The sequence below is a fragment of the Boleophthalmus pectinirostris genome, unplaced genomic scaffold (assembly GCF_026225935.1).
Source record: "Boleophthalmus pectinirostris isolate CB_2022bp ecotype Guang Dong unplaced genomic scaffold, ASM2622593v1 HiC_scaffold_18, whole genome shotgun sequence".
In the NCBI taxonomy this organism is placed as follows: Eukaryota; Metazoa; Chordata; class Actinopteri; order Gobiiformes; family Gobiidae; genus Boleophthalmus; species Boleophthalmus pectinirostris.
The window spans coordinates 5,057,324-5,083,368 of NW_026571133.1; the positions used below are offsets into that span (position 1 = coordinate 5,057,324).

The window sequence follows — 26,045 nt, forward strand, 5'->3', positions numbered from 1 at the left end:
AGTCACTGGCCCATATGTCCAAGTCAAGTTTGAGCTTCAAGTCATTTAAAATCTTTAAACCAAAGTACCAAATATGGCTTAGATTTTTGCAATTTATATTACTTTATTTATTCTATTTATTTAATAGGGACAGTGCATATTAATGAACATCTACAACATTGCAATATAACTATACCAGGTTATTGCAAAAATGCTGTAACACCACAAATTTAACAGAGAAAAAACAACAATAACAAGTGACAGTTCTAAACTAAAAGTGTCCACAAGTCTGGTTTTCCTTTAGCTGCTGTTTCGTGTTGGATTTGAAAGTGTCGAGTTCTAGAACCTAGTGCCTCTGACTGAGACACACTTTGTCCAAATGTGGAGCGTCTGTGTGGAGCTCACGGTTCCTCCAGGCCATGATCCTAGTTCCAATTCCACTGACAGTCAGATGGAGGATAATTCTAAACTAAATTGTTCGTAAAAAGTCATACTTATGTTTGAGTGTTTATATAAGAGTTGTAGAAATACTATTTGTTTCCTTTTTAAATGTCTTGTCAAAATCATTACAGCCAGAATATCAAGTCTTCTCAAGTCACAGGGCTCAAGTCCAACTCAAGTCCCAAGTCACTGAGCTTCAAGTCCAAGTCGAGTCCCAAGTCTTAGTCTGTTTTATCAAGTCAAGTCTCAAGTCTGACTCGAGTCCAAGTCACGAATTGCAAGTCCCATGTCTGGAACTAATAGATCAGACCAGATTGGGTAATATTTGGTGATGAAAATGATTATTATTCTATTGTGTAATAATGAAAAGTTCTTCCAGTATCTAAATCTGTATCAAGTATCCTTAAGTTTTTTCCTTAGTAGTGAGTTTTCTTTTTTTTAGTCTAGCCTCAGTACTTACTCAACTTGAGCTTGGGTCCCACACTAAAAAGTCATCTAGCATGTGCAAATGTTACAGAAAACTGAAGTCATATAGTTACCTTTAGTACACACCAAATACTGACGTACACATTTGATTACAGCATGTACGATATGTATGACCACGTTTGTACTCACGGCTATAATGTTGACAAAGTCGTTCTCTCCTAGCGTGTCCAGGATGGTGTTGATGGTGTGTTTGGCGATGGTCAGTCTGAGCCCCTTCATGCTCCCGCTCACATCCACCACGATCACCACGTCTTTGGGAGAGGTGGCTGCCTGGATGTACCTGGAAAACATAGTAAATACAGACAATAATAATATTAGGGGTGTAACAATAACCAAAATATCGTGATATCATGTCGTCAAAAGTCTCAATAATATCGTGGACCGTCACAATATATCAAATTACAAGATTCTTTGCTTAAATTCATAGTTATAAGTAATGAACTACATTGACCATGATCCTTTGCTCCGTTTTAGTGCAGACTACATGAAGAAATAGCACTTCTAAGCACTTTAAAATCTTTGTTCCTTGGATTAAGTCTTGTCCAGGCATTTTAAAATGAAAAAGTATCATATTCACAGTTTTGTTAGGCTCCACAAAATATTGCAATAAATTTAAAACGTTTGTGTAAGTCCAAGCTTGAAATTAACGCTCTATTTAATTATAAAAATGCCATACTCTGGAACATTCACGGCCTTGAAGTGAATATCTGTCCTCAATTCTCACAGTTTTACGTTATTTTTGTTAAAACGTAAAAATTGCCAAAAAGAAAAATAATTTAATAGACAAACCAATTTCTGTTTCTGCAATCAAACGTCACCACACCGTTTTCATCTGGGATCCACTGAATACCTGAAAAACATGAAGAATATTTACTTGTATTTGCAATATTTCCATTCTCGCTTATATCAGGAACCAATAATCGTTCATATACTTCAACGCCAACAGACCAGATATGTGAAGAGTCTTGCCCAAAGACACAATAGCAGTATATAAGGACTAACTTTTGAGCTTTTCATGAAAACAACCATATCAAATATGTGATCATTTATAGCAGAGGTCACAAAACTTTTTTTCTCTGGGGGCCACATTATTGCTCCCGACTGTGATGGGGTCGCGGTCGGGGAGTCGGTATAATAGAATTGTACAACCCTGATGACACAGATTATATTCTTTGAAAACCACCACACTTTCTTTACATATCAGACAAACTGCATGGTCCTTACACTGAACAAAAAAATAATCAGTCGTGCACTGTTCTTTAAAAACTCGCCACTATGTCAAGTTTTCATACTTTAACACGAGACATTTAGCTGTTTTTAACTTGACAACAGAACTCTGCGCGTGCGTCGACTGTCACTGTTTGATCTCGAGTTTGTCAGGTGATGAAAATTTGGCGGCAAATATAAATACGTCATATAATTATTTAATAGAAATAGTAATACTTCATATACATATTTTTTTTAAATGAAAAATATCAACAAACTAGAAGATGCAGACATGTTATTATTATTGCTACAAAGGAATAAAAAAAATAGGCCATGACACTTTTAAGGATTGCCTCATTGGGCCATAATAATTGTTCAGAGAGACACAATCACTCAGTCAGCAATAAAATAAATGTTAATAAAATAAAAATATATAATAAATAAAATAAAATAAATAAATAAATATAAATAAATAAATAAATAATACATAAATTATATCTAAAAAAAATAAAATAAATACATACAATAAAATTAAAATTAATGTTCAATAATGGTCAAATCCAACTTTATTTTCTGATTTACAAATAATGTCTATTGACTTGGGTCGCGAACATTTGTGACTTTAAAAATATGAGTCCCTAGAAAAACGTTTTGGGAAACACTGGTCTACTGTATTTCACCTTCTGTTAATTGCTATTGTGTTTCCAACCGGCCTGAAAATCACCTCCTGACACCACCGCAGGAGTCATCACATTTGACCTGCACAGTCAGATGCTGCGCTGGTGAACAGTTCAGCTTGTGCGGCTAAAAGCTACATACAGTTCTGTTGATGTGGCTGTAACACTGAATGTAGCAATAAAAATGTGAGAGAGAAAAAAACAGCGGAGTCAACAGAAACTGGGACAATCTGTGAAACATATGTTGTCTTCAGAAACTGTGATAACTCTAATGTTTTTAACTGATTTCAGTTTAAATATTGTACTGCTGTTAGTTTGTAAGAGGAAAGACCAAATTCATTAGTTTAAGAATGATTCAGGCTCATTCAGAATTCAGTTTTAAAGCATATACAATCAACTTTTTTGGAGCTTTTAATCATGTTACAGTTGTTTCTCCTTCTTATTTACCCACTCAAAGATTTATTTAGAGAAATTACATCTTTATCCTCCTGTTATCAAGATCTCATTGCTCTTATCTTCCCGTTTTCACACCACTGGTACATGGATCCTGAGCTGTATCAGTCTGAAAGTCTGTTAAAGAACCTGTACCTGATTTTTTTTTCTGACTTATATGATCAAAATTTAGCCCCAGTACTGATATATTTTATAAGCTCGAGGTCAAAATAAGTCCACTGTCTACTGTCAGTTGTTAGGGTTTTTTGTTAAGCAGTTTACTGTCCAACAATCAGGTGTGGAAGTGTGCCGTTAGCATGCTAGTTGTTGTGAGCGTGTTACGGTTCAATCAATCAAAATTTTTTCAACACAAATTTATAGAGCACTTTTCAGGTGAGTCTTGAGGTTAGTATCTGTGACTAGGGATGGGCATTCGATTAAATTTTCGATCATCGGGAGAATTAATGAACAATTATCGATTAATCATTAACGTTTTTATATTAAAATTCATCATCATTATTATTACTATCTGCGCTACTAATCTGCATAAATAAATTCAACTTCACGACATATAAACCGTAACGACTCTAGAGCCACATCAGCCCGTTTGACATTTTAATGTGTTTAATGCAGATCTGCGCAACTCTCACGGAAACAAAACTTAAAACCGTATGGCTAATTTGCATAAACTAAGTGAAGAAAAAATAAATAAAAACAGCTCTTGTGCGCTGATGCGGGATGACTCAGTGGAATATAGGTTAAGGTGATCATATTTGCGTTTGTCAAAACCAGGACACCGTACGGGGGGAGGGAGGTGGGGCCTCGACATTGAGCGACTCTCACCTGGCAAAGCTTTTCATGTTTTCGGTGTCCTGGAGAGTTTTTTTCCCACTGGACACCGAAACATATGTACCTGCTTTGTACACTGTGCACATGGCCACACACACTCCCGACCGGGACGGAAAGCGTGGAATTTCTTGTACAAGTCATCGTTAAATACGCATTTGCGCTTCGGCGTGTTGCAGACTGACAGACTGTTTGTGTCTCGCTCCTTCTGAGTGCAGAGAGCTACATGTCCGGACCTCTGTTTGTCCCCGGACACGGACGTTTGGTCACCCTACGCTACAGCAACCTACATTCAGTTTGTCGATTAAAATGAACATAATCGATGAAATTCTTAATGATCAATTATTGATTAATTGACTAATCATGCCCATCCCTATCTGTGACATAACTATCTTTTTAACTACTAACTATCTGAAAATCTGACATAACTATCTTTTTCTTTTTTTTTTTTACAACTAACTGTCTGGAATCTGGGACACTAACTATCTGGAACCAAAAGAAAAAAAGAAACCCCTCTGCAACATCAGCACATACAACAAAAACACAGTATAGACAATAACGACAAGACAAGCAACCCGGGAGAAGAGGGAATTTGAGTCGACCCCAAAATATAAACAGACAGCCTCTAGATCCTGCAGCCAGGGGGCGCTGGATACAACAGACCCGCCCGCCAATTCTGTGTGGGGCAAAAGCTGCGAAGGTGTATAGAATATTTTGTGCTCAAGTCTCTCCCGGACGATTAACCAGGCAACCTTGGCTGGGGGAGGCCAATAAATAAGATTCATCATGTTTTGGTTTGGGGTCGAGGCAGCTTTTCATAACACTTCTGATTGTCTCCTGGTCTCGGTGACGGTAAAACTCTGCTCTGACCTCTGAAAGTTGTGAAAAGTGCTTTTAAACTCATCGCGGTGAATAATTAGGATGCTCTGAATGCATAAAATAAGTGGAGGAATAACTTTTGACCACAGCAAACTGTTTATAAAGAAATAGTCATGATTTTCATGTTTTTAAGACACTAAAAATCAGGTACAATCCGTGTATCATTCATTCATTCGTTTTTCAAAATAAAAAAAACAAAAAAACAACTCTTCATGAAATCTTCCTTATTTGTCTCCACAACCAAAATGAAAAAGCAGAAAACGATTCATTTCTGTTTTTTTTTTTTTTTTTTCTTTCAGATTTTGTGTTTAAATGAATAATGAAAAAAGATAACAGATAACGGCTGTTTCCCGTTTCCGTGATTTAAACTGCGCCACATAAAGACTGAACCAGGACTGAACCAGGTCTAAACCAGGACTGAAACAGGTCTAAACCAGGTTTTAACCAGAACTGAACCAGGACTAAACCAGGTCTACCAGGACTAAACCAAGACTAAACTGGTCTCAGTCCTGGTCTGGTCCCAGTCTTAGTCCTTAGATCATCCCAACACCTGGCACCTCTGGACCGGTCCCTACGCTCCCCTGGTTCAGTCCTGGTTTAGGAGAGACCAGACCAGGACTGAGATCAGAACTGAGACAGAGACAGAGACTGAGACTGAGACCGGGATCAAACCAGGACGGAGACGGGGACCAGACCGGGACTGAGACCAGGACTGAGACCAGGACTGAGACCGGGACCAGACCAGGATTGAGACCGGGACCAGAGCGGGACCGAGACCAGTTTCGTCCTGGTTTAGACCTGGTTCAGTTCTGGTTTAGACCTGATGTAGACTTGGTTTAGACCTGGTTTAGTCCTGATTTAGTCCTGGTTTAAGTTATGTCAACGGGAAACGGCTGTTATCCGTTTTTTCCATTATTCATTTGGACACAAAATCTAAAACTGAAAAAGTGAATAGTTATCTGTTTTTTCATTTTGGTTTTGGATACAAATAATAAAGAAAATTGTTGTATTTTAGTTTTCTTATTTTTGGTTTTATTTTGAGAAACAAATGAACGAATGATACACAGATTCAGTTCCTTAAAATGATGATGATGATAAATAATAAAGACATTTTAAAGCAGTTTATTGGATTTTAGTGTTCTTGTATATTCACTGAGCTTTCATTTCTTTTATACCATTTTGCAGAACTGTGATAAGGTCCATGAAGCGTTGAAACTAAATAAATTGCACTATTTTCACATTTACCTGGGTACAGTCTGAAGAAGCCTGTCGCACTCCCAAAGTACTGCCAGGTGAGGGTTGGATCTTTCTGGAAATTTTCGATGAAAACGTCATCAAGGACTTCAGACATGTAAACTCCATTCACGATGTCCGGGTCTGAGAAGAGAAGAAGATACAGAAGAAGAAGAGATACAAAGGCCTGTCAAGACAACATGTTATGAAGTGTGACGAAGCTGAAGTAAATATACACGATAAACAATAATACTGAAACTAATTTATGCAACTGACACAAAAACCCAAGAGCAGATTTAAACCACAAAACCCCCAAATTTTCAGTTTCGCTCCCACCCACACTCGCAAAGAATTGTAATTTTGATTCCGGTTCCCGCCTGCATCTGCGATATTTGTCCCACTCCTGCCCGTAAATCCCGTAAGATGGAGACGTTCGCTTTCTTAAGCTCTAACAAACACGGAAAGTGAAATTGTCTAAAATGTGAGTGAGATTAGACCACATCCGCAAGTTTAGGCTGCTTAAACTGTTTTTATTAATGCCAAATAAAATATCCAGCACAAATTATGTATGATAGGCTTACGTTAATCATTTGTATATTTTATTTTACACTCATATTTAGTTTGAGGGACTACAGTTTATCATCCCGCCTGCCCGCTCCTGCAATGAGCTTTCAAAATGTGTCCCGTGCCGTACTGTTTTACGTTGGATCCCGCGGGAGCAAGGTTCTAATACCAAGCAAACCAATAACATTTCCATTTTAGATAAGCAGATGACGAGCCCTACAACAAAAAAGTTACACAGTGCACCTTTAAAGGTTGTATGGAGGATTTTTTTTTTTTGTTTCAAACTGTCAGTGAAAGATTAAAATACCATTACAGAGACGCAGCAGCTTTGTAATTATGATGACCAAAAAAAAAAAGAACGAAAATCTATCATCTGTGGACATAGTGAGGACAGATAAACATCAGCCAATAGAAAACGAGGCTCCCTCATTTTCTATTGGCTGATGGGTTGTCAATCAAACTCCCTAGTATAACTGACTCGTCGGAGCGCGGGGATTACGTGGTTTACGCGGCGGTTCTTAGAGGCTTTTTCGAACTGTCGCTTCCTCGCATTTCGCACAAAGTTTGTCACGACGGCGGACGAGAATCCACAACCGGTTCGCCGCAAAAGAAACTCCGTTTTTTAGGTCGCTGAATGAAGAAGAGAAGAGGAAAAGGAGCAAAGCCAAACTGAGGTGATTCTTGGAGATCTCGTCCAGCGATGGCGCAACCGAAGCAGATGAAGGGTCTAAAAACTGACGAGTCGGTCGCTGAATTACTTCTAGACAGGTCACTTCAACAGTAATTCTGAACGCGCACAAGGACTGTCGCTGTATTTCTCTTCCCTTAAAAAAATCCTCTATACAACCTTTAAGTGTTACTGTGACAACAATAAATTCAATTCCAATTCAGAACGTAATGGGGAAAATGTTATTTCATCTTACACAAAATATCAAATAACAAAATAAGGAAACAAGAAATAAACTTTTAACACAATAAACACACAATAGAACGCAATTCTACTTAGTGACGTAACAATAACGGAAATATCGTGATTTGTATCGTCAAACGTCTCACAATAATACCATGGGCCATCACAATATAAATATCGAATTACATGTTTCTTTGTTTAAATTCATTGTTATGATGCAGCAATAGCTAAAAACAGAGAGAACTACATAGACCATGATCCTTTGCTCTGTTTCAGTCCAATCTACACGATGAGATAACCGTTATTAAGCACATTAAATCTTAATTATTTGGACAGAAAGTAACATATTGACAATTTTGTTAGCCTCCACAGAATATTGTATTGCGAGTCTGGATATCATTACATCCCTTATTCTTTAGACAGTGTACCTCTGTTGTAGACGTTGGTGGGGACTTGTATGTTGCTCGTTTGCACATTCACTGGGAGTTTGTTGAAATGTTCATTTTCCTCCAAAGGAAATTCTCCTCCGAGCGGCAAAGGGTTTCCATCTTCATCGAATTTGTTTATCAGCATCGAGTTGTAGTATTCAAACTGGACACAAGGGGTAGAGTTATAACATTAGGTACAGTACAAAGACGTCATGTCACTAAAATATAAATAAGAACTTTAATTTAATTTCAAACCATTATTTTTTGTTGGGGGTCCATCACCTATGTCAATGTTCTGCCTGGAATTATTCCTTTTTAAATGTCTTGACAAAATCTTAGTGTGAATCATTACGGTCAGAACACAAAGAATTCAGATTTAAAAGTGCTTCTCAAGTCTTCTCAAGTCACAGGCCTCAAGTCATTGACCTTCAAGTCCAAGTTGAGTCCCAAGTCTTAGTCCATTTTATCAGGTCAAGCCTCAAGTCCTAAAAATAGTGACTCAAGTCTGACTTGAGTCCAAATCACAATTTGCAAGTCCACATCTCTGATCTCAAGTGTCGTCCATTTGTTTTACTTCATGCGCCTTATAATCCGGTGCGCTTTATAGTCTGAAAAATACGGTAGTACAATATTCAAATCTAGCATAATAACACCTATTTTAAAATATGGTATAGAATTTGACCCCAATTATGAGCACCATATAAAGTTAACGATGAAAAAAATATATAATTACTGTGTCCCTGGTTTAGACTATGCTTAAAGTAATTCATCAGATGACATGTCTTTCATATTTAAATAAAAATAATAAATGAAAATGAAAGTAAAATATAATAATTCTGTACCTCCAGAGTGTCATTGTAGTCATGGTACAAATCAGCGTCCTCTGCAGCCTCGGCCAACCTCTGCGGATTTAACACAAGAAATTAAAGGACTGAACAATCAATAATATAAACATTTCACTGCTTTGTTATTGAAAAGTGAATGCAACAATTGGCACGGGTGTTGTACTAGGAAATGAATCGCAAAATATTACAACATAAAGACAAGATTTTGACGGGGAGAGACTTTACACTAAGTTATGTATAAAATAAATAGACTGTACTTTTTTTTTTTTACACACACAATTACAACTACATTACACGCTCAAGATTAAGGAACGAAATCGTGCAAGATCGTTCTCCATTTGTCGAATGAAATTTTATCCCTTAAATAAGTGCTTCAAATAGTTATGATTTCAAATAATGTGTTGGGTTTTTTTTTGTTGTTTTTTGTAACTTATGCTTTATTTGTCAATATGAACACAAGTCTTGCATTTTATGATGAAATGTAAACAAATTGTACCTTGACAGATTTCATTTTCCTCCCGAGCATTTCCTCCATCTCTTCGGCGAACTGTTTGACCAGCTCCTCCCCGTCCACCTCCTCCATCTTCACCGTGCCCTCAACGTCCTTATATTTCTGTAAAAATATAACATCATGTCTATATTTACTCAAAGCCCAAAATAATAAAGAACAGTACAAATTTATAATAATTGTACATGGATCATGGTTTTATTTTGATACTGGGATGGTCTTAAAGGGTAGCCTGATTCATGAGCCGGTTTCACTTTGTGGAAACCGTCTGACCTTGCAGCATTACGATTCGTTCGCTCGACAGTAGGCGGCTACTTTTTTTAATTTAACCAATCGCTGCTATTTGGTCGTGATGTATGTAATGCGCCAGAACATTCAGTGGTGTCCAAGTAATTGCCGGCTCAACAGCAAACAAAGCAGAGAGTGAACATGTCTGTCAACGATCACTGTCATTTCTGCGAGATGAAATTGCGAATTAAAGGTGCAATAAAAAATGTGAAGTTTGTATTTGACAAAGGAAGTCCAAAGGAGGAGAGCGTATGTAGTCAGCTATTGCAACTCAGGTTTGTTCAGCTCTTTGCTGATTGGCCGGTGCGTGGTCTACAACTTCCGGGGTTTTTGCAATCCGTCTAGTGTATTCTGATTCCTGACATAGTCGTTGGAGAGAAATGAAATAATGGGCAACTTAAAGGGCCCATATTACACTGTCTTCTGATCTCTGTTATAATGTTGTTTCCTCATCACTAGGGCTGGGTGTCATTAAGAAGTTGGCGATACGATATATACCTCAATACATAGACCACGATGCTTTTGGTTCAATACGATATATTTCAAATCAATGCGATACAGTTCAATTAAAAAAAAGGGAAAATCATGGCTGTGATACTAAAAGTCTTTGTTAAACCACTTCTTGTGCAAAGTTCATATGAAACACAAACATTTTAATCACCAAAACAGTGAAAATGTCAAATGTGTCACATAAACAAGTTTCTTCCCTCTAAACGAACAACAAAACTGTAGCTGTAACAAAATAATTTAGTAAAATAAACCAAAAAAATACTCTTGCTGATATATTGATACAGCAGCCCACGATATCGATACTGTATCATCACATTAAACAATACGATATATCGATATTTCAATATTTTTGCACACCGCTACTCACCACAGATAAACCTGGAGTTGTGTTTGTTTTGTTTTTTTTCATTCAAACATGTTTAACACACAAACCCTGCATATTTAATGTAGGATGAGTTCTTCTCTCAAACTGAAAACACTCTGTTCCACTTTGTGATGTCATGTGGTAATACAGGAAGTGCTCCACTGCGTTGTTAAACTCCATACACCTTCTCTGGAATCTAATGGATAATTTCAGACCTGGAATTGCCAATCTCTACTGACCAAAAGGTAAAAGGCTCGAAGCTCACAAGAGTCCATTTTAAGTGTCTGTTGTATTCTTTCCTGCATTTTGTAAAGTTCACTGATTTTCTGTTTGAAAATAGAAATAAAGATAAAGATAAATAAAGATATAGCCTTGTCTACAGATTTCCCTTTTCCCTTATGGTTTATCCTCTTCCATGTAGGCCTCCTTGTTTATTTAGTTTTATATTAAATCTTCAATATTCAGGCTTCATTCAGTCCCCAGTGCATCTCCCATGTTTATACTTCCTCTAATCTCAACATAAAAACTTAAAGGATTGACTTTAGAGCCGTGTACCTTTTTGCTGTATTATTTTAAGCTTTTGAACCAAATGTTTTTACTCCCGACAGATGGAGAGAGGGGCCATGAAAGAGAGTGTAATGTTTGTGGGTTTGGAAAATGCTGAAATTATGATTCAATAAAATATTACAGCAAATACTTTTGTACAACACTTTGTTCTTTTGTTCTGCAGTTGTATGTATTCACTTTTTCATGGTAAATGTAAAATGAATATATTTTACAAGTATTCTAAAACAATGTATGTTGGTTTTACTACTGGTAAATATTTGTGATAAATGGGTTACGTATTGCTTTAACTTTCTATTTCAGTGGAATCATGTAGGCGCATCACCTCCAGAAAGTTACATACTGTATCTTTAAATTAAATGTTAATGGAAAACTTAATAGATTTACTTAATTGTGTAATAACAATTATTAATTTGTACTGACTCCATACAACTGTAAAACAAGTCACCCTTATGTAACATATAATACTCCCTACAACTGTACAGCAACTCACCCTTATGTAACCATAGATTGTATAAAAGAGGGGACTAACAGTGACGTCACCCATAGAGTTCCTCACAGGTAAATGAAGCTCGTGATGCTGGAGGTCACAGGGGCAAATTTGGAGCCAGGCTCAGTGTTACGAATAAGATTTTTTAACAGGCAAGATAAGATAATACAAACATTTTAAGACCAAAATGACAAGGCTCACAGCAGCCAGTACCGTATTTTTTGGTCTACAAGTCACACTTTTTTCATGGTTTTGGGTGGTCCTGTGATTTATACTCTGGTGCAACCTATATATTAAGATTTTCACACTGACAGCGTCAGTGAGAGGCTCTAGGCTTGTGTATCAGTATTTGCTGCTACTCTTACTCCTGTACCACTGTCACTTCACTCTCTGCGCATGTCTCCTGCAGAAAGAGCCTCTGTCCTGCTGCAAGTAGCAAAATATTCAGCTGAAAACGGTAATCGGGAAAAGTCTGGAGTGAGCGAGACACCAGGAGGATGCACCATGCAACTTTCCTGGAAGTCACTGGATGGATCGACAAAGCCTGGACTTCAGTGACACCGAAACCATCCTGTCGGGATTCAGAAAGGCCGGAATAATTCTAATTGGAACTGATGCTGAGTCTGACGACAGCGACACAGAAGAGGAAGTGGAGTTCTGTTTACCTCCGGAGGTCGGGGAGTTGCTCAGAAGTGACACCGAGGATGAAGAATTGAATGGATTTAGTGATTTGGAGTGATTGATTGATTGATTGCATTTATATAGTGCCTTTCAAGATACCCAAAGCGCTTTACAGTTCATTATTCAGTCACTCCACACTCAGTGGTGGTAAGATACTATTGTAGCCACAGCTGCCCTGGGGCAGACTGACGGAAGCGAGGCTGCCAATCTGCGCCATCGGCCCCTCCAACCACCACCATCACTCACACTCACACCACTTTCATACTAGGCAATGTGGGTGAAGTGTCTTGCCTAAGGACACAATGACAGTTTTTTGCCACTGGCGCCCACTGTGGCACCTGGAATTCCCAGCGGTCTCCCATCCAAGTACTACCCAGGCCCAGCCTGCTTAGTGAGAAGGAGAGTTTGGTAAACTTGTTCTGTTCTGTTGTTTATGTTATATTTATCTGAAGAACTGTTCATATGTGACGTTAACAGTCTGTTATTCTCTGTTCTATTGTTATTATTACAACTTGCCTTTCAAGATAAAATGTCTTGCCTGGAAGAATCCAGACTCATCGCTCCTTCTGGATTTCCAGGCAATAAAATGTCAGTCCCTGGTCTCTAATTTTATAAAATAAATTTCCCCCAGAAAGTGTGACTTATATACTAATCCAGTGCAACGTTACATATGTTTTTTTTTTCCTCATTATGCATTTTTTGGCTGGTGTTACTTATACTCCGGAACAACTTATAGTCCAAAAATACAGCAGTTATCATTTATATTGTTTCTCTTTGTTATTATATTATAATGTGATGTCTGAGCTACTGTGTCCAAATAATTTCCCTTGTGGATCAATAAACTTTGTCTAAATCCAAGTCTACACCAGTCTACACCTAAAATAACCTCTAGCTGCAGCCCTAATTACTTGTGAATTTCATTATTAACATACTTGCAAATGAACAGTGCTGTAGCTCTATATTTCGTGAACAGATTGAGTGATTTGTCAGTGTGTGTTTGAGTAACAGATGGTGAATGGGGAACCTGCAGGGAGCCACACGGGACACAGGAAAGCACAAACCCTCATTATGAAACAAATATTCACAAACGTATAGAGCATTTCGCACAGATACAAACACAGGTGCTAAATATTCCCTTAAGACTGGAGCTGGACTCGTATGAAAGGACTGAGGTGCAGACTGAGCCAAAGAGAGATTTTCAGCTGTTTGTTTTTGTTTGGCGTTATAGAGGTAACTTTGTTTGTTAAAGGTACATTGTGTAAGTTTTCTGGCGGAGGGGAGGGTCCGTTAAGTGCTTTTCTCCGTGGAGATGTTGTTGCTTTCTCTGGAATGTTTCACAGTACGGCATTAAGCATATCTCCCTTGAATTTGTTCAGTTGCAGGTGTTTAATAGCTCAGAAACACCTTAAAAAACACATGCAGGCTTGCTTCTCCATAGATCTGACCATTAACCTGTCTCCATTGTGGTGACCAAGTTTATTTACATACTGTAGAATAATCAAGGCAAAACACAGGTGCTAAATATTCCCTTTAAGACTCGAGGGTCTACCACCTGCTTGACTCCATGGAGAGTTCACCTGAAGTTACACAGAGCACCTTTACATTAGACTCTGTGCTATTACAACATAAATGTGACCTACTGACACACTTTGCAGCTGACGTTAGACTTGAACATTAACAACCACATCAAATCAGTAACATCTTCAGCCTTTTACCATCTAAAAAACAGCAAAAATCTAAGGTTTACTGTCTAAAGCAGACTTGTAGAGACGTATCCACGCGTTTGTCTCCAGTAGGTTAGACTACTGTAATGTTCTGCTCACTGGCCTCTCAAAACGAGCTGTGAGACTCTGCAGAACATCCAGAATGCTGAAGCTCGGGTCCTTACTAAAACCAGGAAGTATGAGCACATAAGCCCTACACTCAGGTCTCTGCACTGGATTCAGAGAATAGACTTTAAAGCGACTCTGCTCGTGTACAAGTCTCTCCATGGCCGAGCACCGAAGTCCATCTGTGACATGTTAGTGCCATATGAACCATCTCGCACTCTGCTCTGAGGAGCTCAGAGACCGGCCTCCTGCTGGTGCCCAGAGTCAGGACTAAACATAAGGACTCAGAGTTTCAGATTCATGCCGCTAAAACCTGGTACAGTCTTCCTGAAGATGTGAGACAGACTCTGCTTTGACTCTGTTTAAAACCAGGCTCAAAACTGTTCTGTTTAGCTGTATATGACTGAAAGGTTTTCATTTTTCATTCTGCACTCTTCTCTCTCATTTAAAGTCTCTCTCTCCCTTTTTTTTTTTTTTTTTTTTTTCAAATTTACTTTTTATTGAAAAAGCAGATTACACATTGCAATGTATAGAATGAAATCACACGTTCCTGCTTTTACATTTTCTTTTAAACATATATAAACTCAGAACAGGTTGGGGAGCCAGGGAATCTCTTTCACAAATTAATCAAACACTGCAAATATGTAGCAGTTTTATATGAAGTCTGATCTCACTGGTTTTGCATACTCTGTCCATTTAGACCACATCTTGTAAAATAAGTCCAGCTGCACTTTGAATAAAAATGAAACCTTTTCCATTATATAGATCTCTTGCACAATGTCGGTCCGGTTCTTAATCGTTGGTCGCACAGGTTTCTCTCTCTTTCTTTTTAATTTTATGATCATTATTTAGGTTTTGCTTTGTTTTTATGGTGATTTTAAGGTATTTCTTATTCTGTAAAGCACTTTGAATTACTTTGTGCCTTGCCTTAGCCAACTTTCCTTGGGATATGATGAACGCTGCTCTGTCTGAAGATCTGTTTCTCAAGTTTAGGCTTTAATCTAGCTTTCGTTCTTTTTTTTTTTTTTTTAACACATTCTGACCAGAAAGAACTGACTTTTATGAACTACAACAGGTGAGGTGATTCGTGCTCTCACCTAAACAGGACCATGAATGCTCATAGTGACCACAGTAATATGGAACTTTTTTGGTAGGGGGTCTGTAAGCTGCTTGTCTCTATGGTGCCATTACTTCGCCAGGAAAATTTCCACCATATGGCATTAAACGTTTCATCTTATATTTAAATCAATTTCCACCACCAGGAAAAAATGACATAGTGCACAGATATGTAATTTCTCTGCCTATGAGTCTTACCTTCTGCAGCAGTTGAGCTCCTGAGTATCGAGCGGATAAGGCATTTAGCTGCTTTCCAAAAGACACGGCCCATTTCTGCACACTGTAGACACACACACACATAAATGTCAGTAAACGCACTGTGTTTTGATGGATTAATAGACTTAATGTCAGCTCCTGTTTAGTTTGACATAATTAGACAAAAGGTTAGAGTATTTTCAGCTTGAGATACTCCATCCATCCAATCTTATTTCAGTCCCAAAATTTTATACCATGACATGAAAAATGAGTACCAAACTGATAAGAAATACAGTAGCTTTCCTTACAATAAAGTGAACAATACCAGTAGATAGAGACACGCACATCCAATAAAAGTTGTGACTGCGACAAAAATTGTGCAAAACAAGAAAGAGATCTGCACTGCATTTAATTGAAGCTCCCATTTTTTTAATTTTAAAACGACAGTCCGGAATTTTGGTCATAGGACGTCATTTCCTAGTGAGTCAGAGTGTTGGAGACGTGCGGAGACACTTTTTTAAATATTCCATCCAGTCCTTGTATTTGCAGAGGTCACTGGTGCTAGACTAGTGCATGTCAATGGTCATAGTTATCCTGCCACTAAAAACAGTCTTACCCACTCCACAAAACACCCGAAGAAAATCTATTATTACACCAGACTGTTGATGTAAATGTCTGTGTCGATAGAATAATGTTTGAAATAAAACTAACCTTGCATCGCGTGAATCGTTGCATGTTGAGGGACTATTTTCTCATATATCAGTCCGCCACTGCTGCCAAGCTTTCTATCAGGAAGTACAACTCACTGCTGCTGCTCAGATATAAATCCTTCAAATGCAAGGTTGGTTTTACTTCTAAAATTATTCTATCAACACAGACATTTACATGGACAGTCTGGTGTAATAATAGATTTTCTTCGGGTGTTTTGTGGAGTGGGTAAGACTGTTTTTAGTGGCAGGATAACTATGACCATTGACATGCACTAGTCTAGCACCAGCGACCTCTGCAAATACAAGGACTGGATAGAATATTTTTAAAAAAGTGTCTGGCTCACTAGAAAATGAGGTCCTATGTCCGAAATTCTGGACTGTCCCTTTAATGACACTGCGACGTTTCGGGTTAAGCCCTTCTTCAGACATCTTTCTTCTAACAATAAAGCGAACCTATCAAACTGATTCCAAAACTGCTTGCCTTTTTTTTTTTTTTTTTTTTTAAACAATGCATTGAAATCATACCCAAACTAAAGCAAATTATTTACTCTCTCTGATAGGGGTGTAACGATATTCAAGTCTCACGATACAATATCGTCACGGTCTGAACCTCACGGTACAATGTTTATTGCGATATCGTGGGAAAGCTCACGATTTAACAATATCTAAGACTCTTGGTACAATATTTTCACCATACACATCTCATGGTACGATATTTATTGAGATATTCTGTGGAGGCAAACAAAACTGTTAATATGCTACTTTTTCCTCTTAAAATACCTTGACAAGACTTAATCCAAAGAACTAAGACTTAAAAGTGCTTAGAACTGTTATTTCTTCTTGTAGTCTGCACTGAAATGGAGCAAAGGATCATGGTCTATGTAGTTCCCTCTGTCTTTTTTTAGCTATTGCTGCACCATAACTCTTAATTTAAGCAAACAGACTTGTAATTCTATATATATTGTGATGGTCCACGATATTATTATGAAAACTTTGATGATACGATATCACGATATTTAGGTTATTGTTAAATCCCTACTCTCTGTCAACGCTGTCTTCAAGTTTGTATATTTTTTTTTTATTTTTTTTTAATTGTTATTAATACAAGCTGCGGTCCTCCACTTTGTGCATGTTTTAGAATCCAAAAATAAATAAATAACATTAAAAAAAAGACAGATTGCCTTCAGTGAAATCAAAAAATAGGAAAGTGCTTAGGCAATATAGCAACACAAAACCATGAATAATTGTAAAATACATTAGAAATACAACGTTTTGATACGTGCTCTTGAACAATACTGCTTTATTTGTGTTATATAATAGTTTTTCCAGTCTATTCTAGTTATTTCTTATGCTATAGATTCGGTTTAGTTTTGAAGGAGCATTGCCCGTTCTCATGTAAAGAGGTTAACATGCATTCGGCAATAAGAGCTTAACAGATTAAAGTGCAGGTGACGGTGCTGTCTGCTGCTGTGGGTCATTGGGTTACACAGTGCTTAATAAACCCTGTGCCGTTGGATCCTTCGGTGTAAACAGTAGCTTTACAGTTACAGTGGACAGGAAGAGGCAGATGGCTCAGGCCCACAGGAACACAGCCAGATCTCAGCTTGGAGCCAGGAGCAGTTGTCACGGTTTCCTGGTAAAAAACTGAATGTAGAAATAGACCGAGCTTGTGTTCACTTTTGGGTTATGTAGAGAATAACTTTTTCACTATAAGTTAATAAAATCATTTACTTTACTTAAAATCGGATAGTTTTCCTGGCTGCATAAACATGGCAAACGTCTTGCATGGAACTGTCTAGTACGTATGTTACTTAAAAGCGCTCTACCTGATTTGTACTGCCTTAAAAATGTGAAAAAAACAGAATTACTGTAGTTCTGACAGGGCACATATGTCACTTCAAGACAGTGTACTTGATTTTTACTGCTATAAAAACATTTAAAAAATGAATGTAGAAATAGACTGAGCTTCTGTTCACTATTGAGTTACATTGAGAATTACTTTTTCGATATAAGTTACAAATAAAATAATTTACTTTACTTAAAATGAGATAGTTTTCCTGGTTAAATAAAAGTGATAATGGTCTGACAGGGCACTTTCTGGTACATATGTCACTTGAAGACACTGTACCTGATTTTTACTGCTATTAAAATGGAACAAACTGAATGTAGAACTAGACTGAGCTTGTGTTCACTTTTGGGTTATATCATGATTAACTTTTTCAATATTAGTTACAAATAAATGTGTTCACTTGTAAGATGTTTTTCCTGGTTAAATAAAGGTGGTAATGGTCTGGCAGGGCACTTTCTGATAACCAGGCTGGCGCCACCTAGTGCCTCCACTCAATTTCATTTCTCTCCAGCGACTAAGTCAGGAATTGGAATACACTAGACAGTTTGCAAGAACCCCGGAAGTTTGGGCACCAGCCAATCAGCGAAGAGCCATACATTCTGAGTTGGCAACGATTCCCGAGATCGAGGATTTAAAGCCAGAATAAAGAGAATGTTTGGTGAATTTTATCAAGGGGAAAGACATTATTGCCCTTCTTCCTATGGGATTTGGGAAAAGCTTAATTTAACAGTTAGCCCCATTAGCGGTGCATTACATAAGTAACAACCAAATAGCAGTGATTGGTTAAATAAAAAAAAGTACCTGCCTACTGTCGAGCGAACGAATACTAATGCTGCGAGGTCAGACGGTTTCCACAAAGTAAAACCGGCTGATGAATCAGGCTAACTTTCTGCTATATATATATATTACTTAAAAGCATTCTACCCGATTTGTACAGCCTTAAAAATGTGAAAAACTGAATTACTGTAGTTCCTTTTACATGGTTAATATAACGATATATGACAGATCTCAGCTTGGAGCCAGGAGAAGTTATTATGGTTTCCTGTGACATATTTCCTCTAAATAAAAATGTTAAAAGGTCTGGAATGGCACTGTCTTGCACAAGTCACTTACTAGTTCATTATAAACAGTGGTTTGCAGTGGTCCAAAGTCATTCCTCATTTGCCTTATGTCTTCAGAGCATCCTAATTATTCACTTCAATGAGTTTATAAGAGCTTTTCACAGCTCTCAGAGACAGAGGGGAATTTTGCTGTGCAGTTAGCAGTATTCTTGACAATAAAACACTTTAGATGCAGACAGAACAAAGTGGAAGAGAACTGCTTATACAATATATCTGTACAAGGGCCAATAGATTAGTCGACTAGGGTGTGGCTAGACCTCTCAAAACTATGATATAACTCTGTCTATCTGAGCCAAACTGTACTCACAAGACTACACCTACACAGGAGTTTATGCAAAAACATCATACAGAAAAAAATACTATAGAATAATGTATTTATATAAAGACATGGGGTTTAAAACACTAACCACCAGGTCCGTCGACAGAAATCTGGGGGGCCGGGGCAAGAAGTCTCATATGGGCCCCCCTATAATATAAATTAATAGGAAGAAGGTCCAATTCTTGGCTCCTAAAACTCTGGGGATTCATGGTGGTGAAGTGTCAAGGAAATATATGAATCCAAGTACATTGATACACTATAGATTTAGAGAGAAATTCACAGTAAAATATCTTAAAATACAAAGTAACAACTTAATTAAGCATAAATAAAACAATTGCCCCATGTGTTCTGGTTATCTCCCAGTGTCCTGCTGTAGCATGTGAAGTGTCCAGGTCTAGTGACCTCTGTCCTCGTGAACTCTTCTGAGATTAAACCACTCACACGGAGAACAGACAGGAGCTTAGACAAATGTTCAAGCCTGGTTTTTAAAATTAGCTCAACATTTTCTGGATACGTCTGATTATTGGTGCATAATTCCCAGAGAATTTTGGAGAAAATTACAAAACATATTAAATATTAAAAATGTTAAAGATTAGTCAAAGCATGAGACCACAAATGAATCATAAAAATAAAATAAATACTATACAATGTGCCGAGAAAAATTTTAAAGTCTCCATGAGGTCTTCATATACTAGGGCCCAGCCGATATATCGGTATATTATGGGCCGATATTGGCACTTGGAGACATATCGGCCTAAATCTTGCCAATACAGGCCAATAGTCCACGTGGGCATGTTATACCTCGTTACAAAGCTTAGATGAAAAGCTAGAATGTCCATTTAATCAAATTTACAGACAGATAAATGTCCTAATATGTGGCACGGCATCAATATTTATCTGCAGAATAATTTGTTTGTGTCTGTGATGCCGTACTGCCCCTGAACACACCCCCAGAGTCACGTCACTCACATGTGTTTGTTTACAAGATCCATGTGCACAACACTGAGACGCTGCTTTAAATGCTCTTGCGTCTGATCCACGATACTGACTATAAATAAAAGTGAACTTGAGCTCAGCTTAGTCCAGCAACAAAACTACTGCTTGTTTTTTATCAAACTTATTAGTGCAGACTTGTGATCTGAGAGGAGCCTGTGTGAGCGGTGAGTGTCACAAATGTTGGTTTTGAAACTACTTTTCATTCTTTTTCCTCAAGGACAATGCAAATAAAAACACACAAAGAAGTCATATAAACAGCCTGTTTTCTCTCACACTGGCCAAGTGTAAATTGACTATAGCGGCTGTACACATGTTACTGGACATGCACTGATATGTGAACTGTGAATTGAGGTGTGAATGATCAGCATTTACGCAAATAATTAACTGCCGCGACGCAAATGCATTTGCAGATAGCAGTAGTTTACTTACTTTGTTTACTGGCAAGAATGTCATACAAAAATGCCATTAGGGCGCCCTACTATCTTTAAATATGACTAAAGAGGCACAGTAACAATAAATGTAGTCGAAACAAACCCAATATAAAATCAAGTAGAGCCAGACCTAAGTTTTATAATCAATTGAAGATTTATATTGAATTTTTACATCACTAAATATATCAGCTGAAAAAACATCCATATCGGTTGGGCCCTAGTTTAGACCTGTACAAACATGTGGTGTTATCCATGTGACCATTGTAATAGTTCAGCAGATTTATGTCTTTTCTCAAATAATGCATCTACATGTGCACTAAAGTTCACCATGTAACTTTTCTGCTGGGGTCCGCCACATGCTTGTGTCCATGGAGATGTTATTGCTTTTCGTGGAATGTTCCTCAGTATGGCATTTACCATACCGTACCTGTTTAGCATTTATTCAATTTTATGTGTTTTTATTAATACATTAAACTTATATAGTATATGTAAGGCTGTGCAATTAATAGAATTTTGATCGCAATTTCTATTTGTGTGTCAAACGAGTTGAAACTATTTATACTTAACAGTTTATTTTGGGATTTTTTTTATAGAAATAAGTATATTTATTTAATTTTTTAAATACAGAGATTGTAGAACAGCTGGATATATAGTTTATTTTGGATACATTTATGTTTTTCTATGCTTTATTTCATGTTCAAAGTATATTTTATTCATTTTATGTTTTATACATCGCAAAACTGCTCTAAAGTGCATATTTGTAGCCTATATTTATTCTCAACTTGAAGGGTTTGAAAAAAACAAAAAACAAACAAACATAATTTACGCAAAATTATCATTAACAGAATGTTTTGGGTGTTTTTTGAGAGAGAGAAAACGCTGAATAAATGCATCTTGTAACTAAAAAATAATAATTTGAATAATCATGATTTCAATGTTGACCAAAATAATCTTAATTATAATTTTTCCATAACTGAGCAGCTCTAACAGCACGTTTTGGACACTCAGCAACACTTTACAAACCAGAAGAAAGTTAGAAATACTTTAATACTTTCAAACTGTGAGGGGGTACACCTCTCCACAGATCTGACCTGTAACTTGATCTGTTGTCTGTTTTTAAAATGTAAAGTTTTTAAATATTAGACTGAGACAAGCAGGCGGCAGACCCTCCACCAGAAAGGTTACATAATGCATCTTTAACACATTTAAAAAGCTGCTTCACAAAAGTTATCAGTGAAATTTGAATGTTAAAATTATTAGTTTGTTTTGTTTTCACTCACATTTCCGGTGGGATGCTCATCTGCCCATAGACACAGACTAAATGTGAGCTGCAGAGAATAATCCACAGAAGCATGGCCCGCCCCCCTCTTCTGCTCCTCTGCTCTCCTCCAGCAGATCTGACTCGTAAACATCCACTGCTCCTCTGCTCTCTGCTCCAACGCTTCATCTCAGCAGCTGCTCCCGTTAACTCACTCCTGCACTCGCAACATACTGGGGAAAAAAAAAAAAAAAAAAGAGAGAAAGAGCGAAATCAGGGCAGTGGTGTGAAGACAGATTAAAGGTTCAGGTCACAAAGTATAGCTCTACTGTACTAAGGGAGACGAGACATTTAGATTAGAGTTATAACCTGTGAATCACTTATGAAGCCAACTCAAATACTTTTGACCTTTCAGGAAGTATAGAACAAGCAAATATAAAGGTTATGATACAATTAAATAGAAATACAAGACTAGTGGATTAATAAAATTGTTGTAAGTTGCAGCCCTAAATGACAACTTTTATTACTGCAGAGTGAAAACTTGAAAACCACTAAGGAAGCCGTTTCAAATCTTTGAGACTTTTTAGAAAGCATAGTTCAGTGGTAAGTGGTAGGTTAAGGGCCTGTTTACACGAGAACGCTTGCGGAAGTGCTTTTTGTTTAGATGGTGATGGCATTTTTGGGGCTTAAAAACGCAGAAATCTGAAACTACCCTCTAGAGTGGAAAAGCTGAATACACTCTGCCGTAGCATTTCCGTCTACACTGCCCAAGACGCAAAAATCTGGTCAGATCTGCTCATGTCAAGTATGTTGCATACATCACGTACACGTCGCCACTGAGCCGTCTGGCGTGCATACCCAATTGAATTCCACACACTTTTGCGTCACTGTATGCACGCAGATTTCCTCCTGAAAACGCTTGTCCAAACACGGAAGAAAAAGTGAAGACGCAAAGACAATTTTGCGTCTTCTGTTCAGACCGTCATCATCATCATCATCATCATACAAAAGTGCCTTGCCCGATGACACAACGACAACAATCAACTGTGGGAGCTGGAATCGCACCGCCAACCTGTGGGTCAGTGGATTTGACCGCTCAACCAATGACGTTTTTTATATTGAGAGCGGGATTCGAACCGCCAACCGCTACTGTCGCCCTAGGTCCAAATAAAAACGGTGTGATACAATTAAATATAACTATATCGACATTTGTCCTCTGCATTTGACCATCCCTCAGTGCAAATGTAACACAAATTCCACACATAAAGGTCCGGGCATCTCTAGATTTGAACCCAAAACAAAAGGAGAGAGTGCAAGCCTCTCAGTCACCATGCCGTATTTGTACATAGTATAAAATGTTGTAAAACAGCCATTAAAATTAAAATGTTTTCTATTAATTTAAAGGTTGTATAGAGGATTTTTTTAAGGAAAGAGAAATCCAGCGTGACACCACCTTCCTCCTCCACAGGTCCCTCTAGAAATAATTTAGAGACCGACACCTCAGTTTTTAGAGCCTTCGTCTGCTTCAGTCGCGCAGTCACTGAAAGGAATCTCCAAGAATCACCTCAGTTTGTCTTAGCTCCTTTTCCCCTTCTCTTCTTCTTTCAGCGACCTCAAAATGGACTTTCTTTTGCGGCGAACTGGTCGTGGATTCTCGTCCTACATCGCAACAAACTTTATGCGAACTGCGAGAGAGCCACAATTAGAAAAAGCCTCTAAGAACTGCTGCATAGTTACCTTAGAAACGTAGGGAGTTTGATTGACAACCTAACAGCCAATAGAAAATGAGGCAGCCTCGTTTTCTATTGGCTGATGTTTATCTGGCCTCAACACGTCCACAGTTGATAGATTTTCTTTCTTTCTTTTTTTTGGTCATGATAATTACAAAGCTGCTGCATCTCTGTAATGGTATTTTAAACTTTCATTGACAATTTGAAACAAACAAAAAAATCCTCCATACAACCTTTAATTCCAAAATCCACTGACCACAGATAGGACCCTATTTAAGTGAAGTGCACAAGGAGAAAAAACTAACTTCACATAGAAAAGCGTCCGAAAAGTAAAACGGGAACTCAACAAGCGACCTACTAAGTGTGAGGCGGTCTTCCTATTTGGGAAATCTGTACAGCAGCATGGATTGATTCATAGTTTTAACTGTTCAGATAGACTGATGTAACAATCCAATTTTCGATCCAATTTTCTCTGTACGATATTTTCATGATATACATCTCACGGTACGATATTTATTGCGATATTTTGTGGAGGCTGCTGTTACTATGCTACTTTTCCTCTTAAAATGCCTTGACGAGACTTAATCCAAAGAACTTAAAAGTGCTTAGAACTGTTATTTCTTCTTGTAGTCTGCACTGAAATGGAGCAAAGGATCATGGTCTATGTAGTTCTCTGTCTTTTTTTTAACCCATTGCTGCACCATAACTCTTAATTTAAAGCAAAGAGTAATTGTAATTCGATGTATTGTGATGTTCCACGATATTATCATTAGAACTTTGACGATACGATATCACGATATTTCGGTTATTGTTACATCTCTAGTCAAGACAGAGTTTGTTACCTGATTTAGAAATTAGAGAGGCACAGAGCTCCAGTCCGCTACTGGCGAATGAGTTTGAAACCTGTAAAAATTCAAAGTCAAAAAGCTTAAAAATGTATTCCAAGTTGAAAAAAAGGGTCACATCCTTTAAAAAGTCATTTAAATCCAAACTGGTAATTCACAACGTTGCTTCAAAGTCTCAAAAATGTTATATATTTTGATAGAGTCTGTTCCGATACCCAAAAAAAAAGAACAAAAATCTTCAAACGTGTCCACAAAAATGAGTTGTACGCGAATAATGGCTCTTATAATTATCCCATTGACATTTCATTCACAAATCAGATTAGCCAAGTGAGCTAAACGAAGTTAGCCGCGCCCCTAAGTGAGTCGGTGTCAGCTGAGCTCGTTACCGCCGGCAACAAAAGACTTCCTGGTGTCAAAGGTCAAATTTCTACAACAGGGGTCGCGGACAAATCGTGCCATAGTCTCTTAATCCTGTTACAACTCCAAGCATGGTCCACTTAGCTCTTTTTCTTACTTAAAAACGGGTAAAGGTAAAGGAAAACTGGTCAAAATGGACTAGAAATTTTAAAGAATTGCGATTATAAACGAAAATAGCAGGGGAAATGTCACGTATTGTGGCTTTAAAACTTCATAGCTCTGTAGTTTAGACATATGAAGTGATGATTTCTTGCGTTTGTTCGTAAAGTTAATGTTTAAATGTTTAATACTCCTTCACAAAAACATTTCTGGTGGTTTCATGAAGCTATTTATGTAAAGTTTTTAGACTCAACGAAAAAACAAAACAAACAAAGTGGTCCAGGAAACTGCATGTGCGGCCAGGAAACTCAAATCTGATTAAAAGGAAAACCAAAACATTCCTTCAAGAGGGGTATTCCCGTTCAAAAAAAAAAAAAAAAAAAAAAAAAAAAAGATCCAAAAGTGTCCCAAAAACCATCTGTTCCTACATCTCTACTCGTTTAATCCTCCGAATAAAAGAGCTTTGCGGAGTCTTGTTCAAATCATAGTTGGAAATACGAGACAATGACAGAGAGACTGATGAAGAGGAGATGGCAAGTCTTCCTCTCTGTACTACAACTGTAACTCACTCACTACCGGACCAGTTTATACCATAATCCAAGAGCCAGGATTAAACCCCTCCTCCTCCTCCTCCCTCCATCCCTCCTTTTTTTCCTCTCTATCTCATCCAACTCTCTCTCTCTTTTTTTTCCTCACTGTATCTACCTTATTCCTATAGCTGTTTACGTCACTGAAGCTCTTATCGTTGTCGTTTTGTAGTTTTATTTTGCTTTTTTGTTGGGTTTTTAATAAGAGGCAC

The 26,045-nt window shown here is 37.7% G+C and overlaps 1 protein-coding gene across 1 annotated transcript in view; it reads right to left on the bottom strand.

Annotated features, from left to right (window-relative positions):
* cacna2d4a (calcium channel, voltage-dependent, alpha 2/delta subunit 4a) overlaps positions 1–24,787 on the bottom strand; it is a 305,574-nt gene extending 280,787 nt beyond the window's left edge. Inside the window, exons 1-9 of the mRNA XM_055154037.1 lie at positions 24,728–24,787; positions 22,178–22,388; positions 15,475–15,556; positions 9,423–9,539; positions 8,924–8,983; positions 8,082–8,244; positions 6,192–6,323; positions 1,696–1,756; positions 1,036–1,186 (exon numbers count right to left, since the gene is read on the bottom strand). Of these exons, the coding sequence (XP_055010012.1) occupies positions 1,036–1,186; positions 1,696–1,756; positions 6,192–6,323; positions 8,082–8,244; positions 8,924–8,983; positions 9,423–9,539; positions 15,475–15,556; positions 22,178–22,344 (933 nt within the window). The 5' untranslated portion in view covers positions 22,345–22,388; positions 24,728–24,787. The remainder of the gene's footprint in view (positions 1–1,035; positions 1,187–1,695; positions 1,757–6,191; positions 6,324–8,081; positions 8,245–8,923; positions 8,984–9,422; positions 9,540–15,474; positions 15,557–22,177; positions 22,389–24,727) is intronic.
* Positions 24,788–26,045: the final 1,258 nt, after the last annotated feature.